Source organism: Triticum dicoccoides, chromosome 5A (genome assembly GCF_002162155.2).
Source record: "Triticum dicoccoides isolate Atlit2015 ecotype Zavitan chromosome 5A, WEW_v2.0, whole genome shotgun sequence".
Lineage (NCBI taxonomy): Eukaryota > Viridiplantae > Streptophyta > Magnoliopsida > Poales > Poaceae > Triticum > Triticum dicoccoides.
The window spans coordinates 241,268,510-241,279,269 of NC_041388.1; the positions used below are offsets into that span (position 1 = coordinate 241,268,510).

Consider the following 10,760-nt stretch of genomic DNA (forward strand, 5'->3'; position numbering starts at 1 on the left):
CCGTGAGGTGAAAATCGAGTTTAACCGTTTTGAAGATCTAACGGCTTAGACGTGTCCGAGAGCCAGATCCGACGGCCCATGAAGGCCCAATCGGGGGAGCCTTCCGAAGGGGAGTTGGCTAGCCTCTTTTACCTTTTAAATGTGCAAAAAAGAAAAAATAAACTCAGACAGAAGGCTGAACGCACAGAACGCAACCCAATGTCAGCCCACATTGCGAAGCCCACAACGCACGCACACTGAGATGAGATCCAGCCGCTCCCTTTCCATAAATATGATTTTTCACGTAGTGCCCTAAAATCAACCTCCCCCCGGCCTTCCTTTCTCTTCCACGAACCCCGGCTCTTCCCTCGTACACCGCCGCCGCCGCCGCCGCCATGGACCCCAAACTCCGCTCTACGCAGGAGGAACCATCCAACGAGAGAAAGAAGGATAAAAAGAGCAAGAAGAAGGAGAAGAAGCCGAAGTCAGCGGCCGAGGCCGAGGCCGAGGAGGTAGCGGCGGAACAGGAGGAACTATCCAACAAGAGAAAGAAGGATAAAAAGAACAAGAAGGACAAGAAGCGGAAGCTAGCGGCAGAGGCCGAGGAGGCAGCGGCGGAAGAAGAGGCCAAGAGCAGCAAGAAGAGAGGGGTGGCCACAGAGGAACCGGACCAAGGAGGGGCCGTGGAGAAGAGCGTGGCGGTGACTGGGAAGGGGTTCGCGGACCCCAAGTATGCGCCGCTCAACTCCTTCGCCGCCGCGGCGCTGCCAACCCAGGTGCTCGACTGCTGCAAGGGGTTCGACCGGCCGTCACCCATCCAGGCGCTAGCCTGGCCGTATCTCCTCGATGGCCGCGATTTCATTGGCATCGCTGCCACCGGATCTGGTACTGTACAATTCTGCAATTTCTGCTCCTGTTTCGTTATCCTATCTCTTCACCGTGTTAATATGTTGCGTTCGTTGTAATTTCCCTATGCCAGGGAAGACTATTGCGTTTGGTGTGCCGGCGCTGATGCACGTCAGGAAGAAGCTGAGTGAAAAAGGCGCCAAGAAGGGGTTGCCGCGATGCCTCATGCTGGCTCCAACAAGGGAGCTTGCTCAGCAGGTAAACCTGTACCACATGTTCATTGTGCTGTCAATGTCATTTTCAATGTTCGGGTAGATGCTATTCATCTGCTGTGGCAGTAAATTAGAGCTACTGGCGTCAACAATAACGACACGTGATACAGCTAGCGTGTGATGCTCTGCGCATTTTCTATGTTTCTTCATTGAAGTGTTTCAGTTAAAGCTGTATCTTTGTGGCTTCCCTGATTTGGCATTGTTTTGGCATAATTATTTATGAGGATGACACTTACATTGTCAGTAGCATATTTTTTTTGGAGTTTTTTGTACACACTTTTACTTACCCCCACTGCCACTTTTTAAGAATCATTAATATTGAATGGTTGGTAGGAGCAGTGTTTCTGAAGTGCTTAAGGGCATGTACAATGGTGGCATATGGATACATATGCCCCATGCCAAAAAGTAATTTGAGGCATCTACATTTATTTTTTCTCCCCAATGCAAGCTACCACTAGTGGGCCTTATTAAGAAATAGAAAATAAAGACTCTAATACACATGCATCTCTACTTTTTACTCCAACCTTTTCAGCTTTTGTCACCGGACCACACTTTTTCTCTTCAAGCACCCGCCTCCTGAAGAGGATCCCGCTTCCCTATCCGAACCTACTTTACGTCATATCCGATCCTACATGGCATGCGAGGCATCACCTTGAGGCTATGCATTGTACATGCCCTAAGCATGTGCCATTGTCAACTCTTATGTGCAGTTTTCCGTATCTATGATTTTCAGTTCTTTCCAATTTGACCCCACTTGCTATTCTATCTCTTGAATCTTATCTGAGCAGCTTAAAGGGAATGGCATAATCATGTTTTAACCTTTGTCTACCGTTTCACGGTCATAGATAGGCTTTGCTAACTGGGATATTGCCATATTCTTATCATAAGAACTTGTCTCTTTAGAATTAAATATACTGAAATGACTTAAGCTTTATTACTGTGTTAGATCGCAGATGTACTTACTGAAGCTGGTGCGCCATGCGGGATAAATTCAGTGTGCCTCTATGGTGGAACATCAAAAGGACCCCAAATATCTTCCCTTAAATCTGGAGTTGTAAGATAACACAAACTCGATTTTTTCTTGCTCACCCTACTGATTGTTTCATCATATCGTGATTTGAAGTTTTTCCTATCAAAGAGTTAGCCTTATGATTTTTTTCGTTGTCTGGCCTTCCATTCGCTTATTTTGTTACTGTTCTACCAGGAAATAGTCATAGGAACTCCTGGTCGTATGAAAGACCTCATTGAAATGGGTGTTTGTCGTCTTAACGAGGTTTCTTTTGTGGTAAGTTGACTGTATTTCTGTTAGTTCTTCTGTTATTTGTGGTTGTGATTTGCAAAATAATTTTTCTTATACGGACGTAACTTGAGCATCATCGTGTGATATTTTATGTTTGTTGTGGAGTTTGTGCTCTAGTATTCTTTTAGAAGGCTCATACCTGTTAACAGAAAGTATATTGCATTATATTTTGATCTTGAATACAGGACACACTTAGCAAGAAAAGTAAGTGCATGATTGGACTCCAGTAACATTGTAGCGTACGGTTGCTTGTTTTGTTGAACATTTGTACATGAAAACGTTCACGTGGTTTAATCAAATTTCCATACATGGATAGTTGAGTGATAGGTCATTGGTAAAATAACTATGTATGACATAAAATGCTTAAATTATTTCCATAGCTTTAACTTTCTTTTTCCCTAACTATCATGCTGTTGTCACTGATCATAGTCTTAACAAATTGGTTTAGTTATTTACATAACTTGAACTTCCAGGTTTTCTCATACTCATAGCACCATGTGGGGCCCAACTCATAATTCTGAAAAAAGAAACGTTGGTGGTAGAATGATAATAGTTATTTACATAATTCTTAATTCTTAACAAACTGATTTAGTTATTTATATAGCTTGAACTTCCAGGTTTGCTCATACTCTTTAAAACCACCTGGTTGCCCAATTCATAATTGTAAAAATACTGTTGGTGATACAACTCAAATTAGTATGAACAAAATAACTGAAGGCACTTTCCCTTCCTACACCCTTCTCTCTTTTGGATGTAATTAACCAGCAATGACTAGAATTAAACACAGGGTGGTCATGATGAAAAGTTTCATAATGAATCAGCATATGGCAGCAGTGCAGTCACCTGCAGCGTTTCTTGGGATTACTGCCAATATTATGCTTACCATTAGTTCATCCATCCTTGCATTAAATTTTGTCTCTATTGTTGAATTGAGTTTCACAAGTATCCCATTAAGACATGTTTGTATCTTGTAGGTTCTTGATGAAGCAGATCGGATGCTGGATATGGGTTTTGAACCTGAGGTCAGGGCGATTTTAAGCCAAACATCATCGGGTTAGTCTCTATCCCATGTGTGTTTGTATGTGTGGGCGGGTAGGGCCAGGAACTGCAGGGTCTGTTCTATCATTGATATTGTTAGTATTAACATTGTCACAATTATGTTTCTAGTCCAGGTTATGGATAATTGCATATTGGTAAGAAAGAGTAGTAGAAGCAAGTACAAGTTGACCATTAGCTGTAAAGTTGGTCATGCTTAAGAATGCCAACCAATAGACAGCTAGTAGGGTTGGTCTGTAACTCTATAAAAGGACCAAGAGTCCTCCTTGTAACACAAGGTTGCGCAGTATGGATATCTAATAAAGCTTCCTACTAAGTAGTGGCTCTTTTGTGTACGTGTGTATGAAGCACATCAAGACAGAATCCCATTTGTGAAATACGTCTCTTCAGAAACGGAGAGTCCTGGGTGAGAGCTAGTAGCTTCTAGCAGTTATCTTTCCATACTATGTCAGTACTATCTGTTTGGTATTGAGCGCATGTATGCCAAAAAGTTGACATACATTGGCGCAAGAGGGATGACAAAATAACTAGAGATATGCACCTGCACCTGTGTTTTTTTGCTGGATATATAAGCTTGCTACCATTTTACCCTCGGCTGTAAACTTAAGCTGTCTATGAAGTTTAAGCATGCTGTGTTTAGTATGATGTAGAAATTGTGATGATTGTATTGTGTGGAAGCAATAGGTCGGTACTTTGACCTTCTACATGGACTGCATTCAAGAGTCAATGAATTGCCATGGCTATTCATACCGTTTACTGCTTATCAATGCCTATACTTTTGCAGCTTACTGATACCATTTTTTTCTCTGGATGTCTTTGTATCAATGGCCCTAAACTTTTCTTTTCTATATGATCCATAAATATACAATGTCTTAATGTAGTGCGTCAGATGGTTATGTTCAGTGCAACATGGCCTTTTGCTGTCCACCAGCTAGCTCAAGAGTTTATGGATCCGAATCCAATAAAGGTAATGTTTCTCTGTTTTCACCTTTCATGATACCTGATTGCTTTTTGCTGACCTTGTGACACCTTATCGTAGGTTGTTGTCGGATCGGAAGATCTCGCAGCTAATCATGATGTGATGCAAATTGTTGAAGTATTGGATGATAGAGCACGGGATTCAAGATTAGTTGCTTTGCTCGACAAGTATCATCGAGCACAGAGGTATATTGCTGTACAAATTTCACATGCTGCTGGTTGCGATTAGCAAGACTGATGAAAGCTGCAACAATTTAGAGAAGGTCATTAAATAGAAACATTGGTGGTCAGCTACTCAGCTTGAAATCATAGAACTATTTAGCCCACCTATCCCCCTCTCAGATTTTGAACTTCAGATTCCTAGTTTGACAAAGAAATGATTCCACGATTCGCATCAATCTATTGTTTGACCTTTCTTCCTGTACATTGCCATCATAGGTCTGGAGGCTAGCATATATCCCCACCCTTCTCCCCTTACATCTTGCAGGCAGTCAAGTACAATTGGCGGATCCATACTCCCCTGTTCTCTTATCTTCCCAATTTCTACTGCTTCCAAACATTGCTGTCCTAGTCTCCTCTCTAGCAATCTTTTCTTGTGGCTAACTTCTCAGAACAGCAGTATGCTATGACTCAGGATATATGCGATATTTAGTTCTAGTATTATTTGATAATCTGTCTGAGTATAATAATATTGCTTCACACAAACTTGAATTTTCAGTATATATAACACTTTACCTGTAAGTCCTTTTTTGGGCCTGAACTGTTAATATGGGTCTGAGAAAATTGCACTTCCTGTGTTTGATGCAACAGCAACCGGGTTTTAGTTTTTGTGTTGTACAAGAAAGAAGCTGGGCGAGTAGAAGCAATGCTTAATAAAAGGTACCATTTTTTTTGTCAGCAAGTCAATACTTCTATTACATATTTCCTCTTCTTTAGTTTAATCTATATATGTTTATTCTTAAGGGGGTGGAAAGCTGTTTCTGTCCATGGAGACAAGGCTCAGCATGATAGAACAAAAGCCTTATCTTTATTTAAAGAAGGAAAATGTCCTTTAATGGTATGCTTATTCTCTGACTTTTCATGTACTCCTGAATAGTTCGCTTGTAGGCTAGCATTTAAACATGACCTCTTCCTTATTTTGCAATCTGAGGTTGAACCTTGAAGAAATCTTCTGTGGAGTTTGTTGATATCTTCAACTATTTATCAATGTCTTTCAAAAGATTAACCTTATGAACTTAACCAATATAATTATGAGAATTGCTTATCAAATATAATAACCGTTCTGGCGGTATGGCAGAATCACGATATTAAGTCTCAGCATTTTATCCTTTATTTTGGTTTTCATCCTATGATTTGTCAGCATGTTTGCTGGGACATGGATTTTCTGCGCCCAAGCGCAGATGGTGAAAATCAATGATTGTAGAAAATTCGTGAAGTTAAAAAAAAATCTAGCATGATACTAGAGTGAATCATGTTTGCTCAAATTCTTTTGATTTTTTTGTTAGTTTGTAGTCTACATTAAAAGAACAAGAAAGAGGAGTGCTTGGGCTCGTTTTCTTTCACAGCCCATAAGAATGTTAAGATTTTCATGAAAGTTAAAATGTGAACATAAAAATGAGACATAATCTATATATTAGAATGTTTTGGATGAATATATTTATGTTGGAAATAGGGTACCATTGGACATTATCCACTGCCCTTGTTTGTTATATAGTACTCCCTCCGTTCCATAATTCTTGTCGTGGTTTTAGTTCAATATATTACTTTTTATATGGCTTTCTTGTTTCACCAAGTCAGTGTTACTACATTGTAATTATTGCAGATTGCGACGGATGTGGCTTCACGAGGACTTGACATTCCTGATGTTGAAGTTGTCATCAATTATAGTTTTCCTTTGACCACGGAGGATTATGTACACAGGATTGGAAGGACAGGTCGTGCAGGCAAGAAAGGTGTTGCACATACATTCTTCACTCAAGCGGACAAGGTAACTTGAGATCATGTATAGACTAGAGACAGAGAAACCTTGAAAGTGTTATAAGTTACTCATGTATAGACTAGAGACGGAGAAACCTTGAAAGTGTTAAGTTACTCCTCATGTAATGTTGCTGTTTTAATCTCATATACAGGGACTTGCTGGTGAGCTTGTCAATGTTTTACGGGAGGCTGATCAGGTTGTTCCTCCAGCCCTTACGAAATTTGGCACACATGTGAAGAAAAAGGTTTGTGGCTAGCTGGAAACTTTACATCTCATATTTTCCTTTTAGAAGTTATATTTTAAGCATACGGAGAACACACATGGTATGGACAGATGCTTTGTCTGATAATACCATATATGGCCTCTGGTTTCAATAATACCATATGGTAAGTTGGTAAGATGTTTGCCGATATGGTTGATTGTCCACCTGGTACATCAGCATGCTTTGTCTGATATGTTTTTCATGGGGGAAATTGTATATGAAATTATGGGTGGGTTAATAACTAACTGAAATGTGATACTAATGCATAATTTTCATAATGTTGCATATTTTCTGATGTTAGTATATAAGATTCTTATATTACTAAAAGGTTCTGTTGGTTTTGTTATCTTTTACTGGCCTATCTGGGTTGAACTTTACGTCTGAATGCGTTCCAAGTAGTTTCTAATTTCTTTAATTTTCTATCATTAAAATTTGAATTGTGATTGTAAAATATCGAACACCTGGGAAAACTGTGAAAATCTCTCTTGATGTTGGAACATATCACCTGATGATCAAAAGTGCATTTGTAAGGTCATATCGTAAGCATTCATGATAAATTACTTCAAGGAGGCTGTATTGTTAAGCCTGTCTGTTCTAAGATTTGCTGCAGTGTTTTAAATTGAGGATGCAGTCTGTCATGAATGACCTTACATAATGTCTTAATTATTCTTGGGCAGGAATCAAAGATCTATGGTTCCCACTTCAAGGAAATCACAGCAGATGCTCCTAAATCAACAAAGATCACATTCGGTGATTCAGACGAGGAGTAACTAACTTACTTTGCTGGTGTTGGTCATACAACAGTAGAAAATTCATCCGATACCGTAGTATCATTTAGATCTAGGTCAATCCTTTACTTGTTTTCCTGAGGGTGGTTTCTATGTTCTTTTTGGAAGTGAAGAAAAAACAGTAAAGCTTGAAATGTACCAAAACAGTATCGGCAGCCTATTATGTCACAAGCTAGTGATTCCGTGGTGCACTTGTTTGTTTCCTTGGAATTGCTGCACTATTATCAGCATATAAATTTGTTCACGTGTCAGAAATATAATACTTAAGTAAAATCGTGAAGATCCATTCGCATTTCCACTTAACTTCATTATCAGTACTAAGGGCATCTCCAACGCTTCAAGTTTATTTCTACTCAATTACATCAGTACTACTAAGAGCATCTCCAATGACATACCGCAAATTGGAGGATAAACGATGTGTGATTTGCATTAAGTTGGACATGATGAAGGCGTATGATCGGGTAGAATGGGGGTTTCTCAAACAAATGATTTTGAAGTGGGATTTCACCAGATGATAATGCAATGTGTCTCTTCGGTTACATGCAGAATAAGATTTAATGAAAATAAAACGGCTGAAGTTATACCCACACGAGGATTAAGATAGGGAGATCCCCTATCTATCTATCTGTTTTTGATTTGCACAGAGAGATTATCTAGCTTATTAGCTCATGAAGATGTGGGCGGATTGGAAGGCTTTTGAGTTTGTTGAGATGCACCATCGATATCTCATTTCCTCTTTGCAGAAGACTTGCTAATTCTTATGAAAGCAAATGTTCAAAATGCAAACATGCTGAGGAGAGTTGTGGATGTTTATTGTGAAAGTTCTGGGCAATGTCTAAGTACACCTAAATCTAGTATCTTTTTCAACCCGAATACAAGTGTGCATGTTAGAGAGGATGTATGTTGAAATCTGGACATTTTAACTGATGCCTTAACGGATAAGTATCTTTGTCTCCCTACTATGGTAGGGGTGGACAAGAGTGAATGTTTTCAGCATCTTATTGATAGAGTTTGTCAGAGAATTAAAGGCTGGAAAGAAAAGGTACTTTCAATGCAAGGAAAAGAAATATTGCTGAAGACTGTGGAGATTATGCTTTGTCAGTATTTAAACTTCGCGAGACCATACAGAACATAATAACAGATGAGATTGCAGGGTTTTGGTGGGGGGACATCGAGGAGAAGAAGATGCATTGGTTTGCATGGTGGAGATTATGCACCCCGAAGAGTAAAGGTGGCTTGGGGTTTAGAGACCTTCACAGTTTTAATCTTGCTGTACTAGCAAAACAGCGTTGGTGTTTACTCCAGAATCCTGAATCTTTTTGTGCAAAAGTTATAAGTGCAAAATACTATCTAGGCAGAAATATTCTCATGGCTGGCCCCAAGAAGGGTTCTTCGTTTACTTGGCAAGTGTTGTTTCACGCATACAAACTTTTAAGTGAGGATGTATTTGGCGTGTGGGTACGGGCTCACAAATCAACAGCTGGCATGATCCTTGGGTTCCTTCTAGCAAATCAAGGAAAACTGTAACTCCAAGGGGAGCAACTATGCTCCCGTACACTGGTCAATGGGATGAGAACCTAATTCGGACTGTTTTTTGGCCAGTTGATGTTCACAGGATCCTACAAATCCCTCTTCGTGTGCAGGTGATGGAAGATTTTGTATCATGGGATTATAACCCTTCTGGAGAATTTACTGTGCGTCTGCAAATCATATAGAATTTCAGCATCAATTTGGCTGCAACTGGAACCAGAATACCGCACAAGGAAGCCAGCCAAATGAAATATGAAGCGCGTTTGGGAGCTTCGAATCCCTGGTAAGGTCAAGCACTTTCTGTGGAAGGTGATCAAAGGAGTTTTACCATGCTATGGTACCCTAGCAGGACGTCATATACCTGTCACGAGGCAATGTTCGATAGGCCATATAGGTTTTGAAGATGCACAACATTGCTTGTTTAATTGTGAAAGAGCGATGAATATGTGGAGTGAGCTGGGACCAAAGGAAGAAATTCAGAAAGTTGTACTAGAGGACCGGTCGGTATCATTCACTATGTCTTCTCTCATGGATCAACATGATACTGTAAGTAATCTATCTATGGCAGAGTTGACTATTGTTGGGAGCTGGTATATTTGGTGGCAGAGGCGGCAAATGGTCAAGGGGGAGACGATCTAACAGCCGAACCAAACTTTAATATCAATAAAAGTTCTAGCAACAAATTTCATTCGCTCACTAACACCAAACCAGCCAGTGGTAAAACGTGATCATATGTGGCACAAGCTAATGAGAGGAGTGGTCAATATTAACGTTGATGCATCCTTCAGCGTGGAGACCATGACTGCAGGTACAGGAGCGATAACACGAGATGAGCATGTCAAGTTTATTGCCGCGGCTGCTTGGTTTATACCGCATGTGGTGTCAGTGGATGCGGCAGAGATGATAGCTATTTGTAATGGATTTTACCTAGCAGCCAATATTGGATGCAACAACTTGCACATTGATGACCCACAAGTATAGGGGATCAATCGTAGTCCTTTCAATAAGTAAGAGTGTCGAACCCAATGAGGAGCAGAAGGAAAATGACAAGCGGTTTTCAACAAGGTAATTTCTGCAGGCACTGAAATTGTCGGTAACAAATAGTTTGATGGCAAGATAATTTGTAGCAACTAAAAAGTAGCAATAGTAATAATAGGTGCAGCAAGGTAGCCCAATCCTTTTTAGGCTGGAATGGTGTAACACCCCGGTGTAATGATGCTACAGTAACCCCCGGGGTTAAGCTAATCTTTTTGCTAAACATGTGCCTGATCATTATTGTCTCTTGTTCTTTCAAATTCCAGTTGAATTCAAATTCAAATTCTAGATGAATTTCAAAATTGCTCAAACATGAAAACTAAAATGTTCATCATGTGGATATTATTCTTCTGGTAATATTGGTGGTGAACCAACTTTTTTCCAATGTGTCTAAATGGCCTAAAATAGCTAAAGCTGAAAGTTAAAAAAAGAAATAAAAAAAGGAGAGAGAGAGAGAGAGAGCAAACTCCTCCGTGGACCGAACCCACCTGGGCCGGCCCACCTAACCCACTCCGGCAGGCCGGCGCACTTCCCCCCATTCCCCCTGGTCGCCTCCTTTCCCGCGCACTACTCCTCCGACCGAGCGGGATAGAGCGCGTCCGTCGCCGTCCAACCACCTCGCCGGCCTCGCCGGGAGAGGATAAAGCCCCGACGCCTCGGGCTCCCCTCTCCCCTCCCACTTGCCCTGCCGCCCCCACTCGCGCCGGTCCCTATCCTCTCTCTTTGCTCGCTCCGT

The 10,760-nt window shown here is 40.8% G+C and overlaps 1 protein-coding gene across 1 annotated transcript; it reads left to right on the forward strand.

The window, feature by feature from the left end:
* Positions 1 to 286: 286 nt before the first annotated feature.
* Positions 287 to 7,653, forward strand: LOC119300800 (DEAD-box ATP-dependent RNA helicase 5-like). Its single transcript, XM_037577685.1, has 12 exons — positions 287 to 864; positions 959 to 1,083; positions 2,044 to 2,151; positions 2,302 to 2,382; positions 3,372 to 3,450; positions 4,335 to 4,420; positions 4,493 to 4,617; positions 5,242 to 5,310; positions 5,395 to 5,488; positions 6,254 to 6,418; positions 6,561 to 6,653; positions 7,349 to 7,653. The coding sequence occupies exons 1-12, from the start codon at positions 375 to 377 to the stop codon at positions 7,439 to 7,441; spliced, it is 1,608 nt and encodes a 535-aa protein (XP_037433582.1). The 5' UTR covers positions 287 to 374; the 3' UTR covers positions 7,442 to 7,653.
* Positions 7,654 to 10,760: the final 3,107 nt, after the last annotated feature.

Bases quoted from the DNA above. Each gene is read 5' to 3' on its own strand.
- LOC119300800 (XM_037577685.1), top strand. From the start codon at position 375: ATGGACCCCAAACTCCGCTCTACGCAGGAGGAACCATCCAACGAGAGA. The intron at 4,421-4,492 runs GTAATGTTTCTC...ACCTTATCGTAG, and splicing joins TGGATCCGAATCCAATAAAG to GTTGTTGTCGGATCGGAAGA. The intron at 5,489-6,253 runs GTATGCTTATTC...TAATTATTGCAG, and splicing joins AAGGAAAATGTCCTTTAATG to ATTGCGACGGATGTGGCTTC.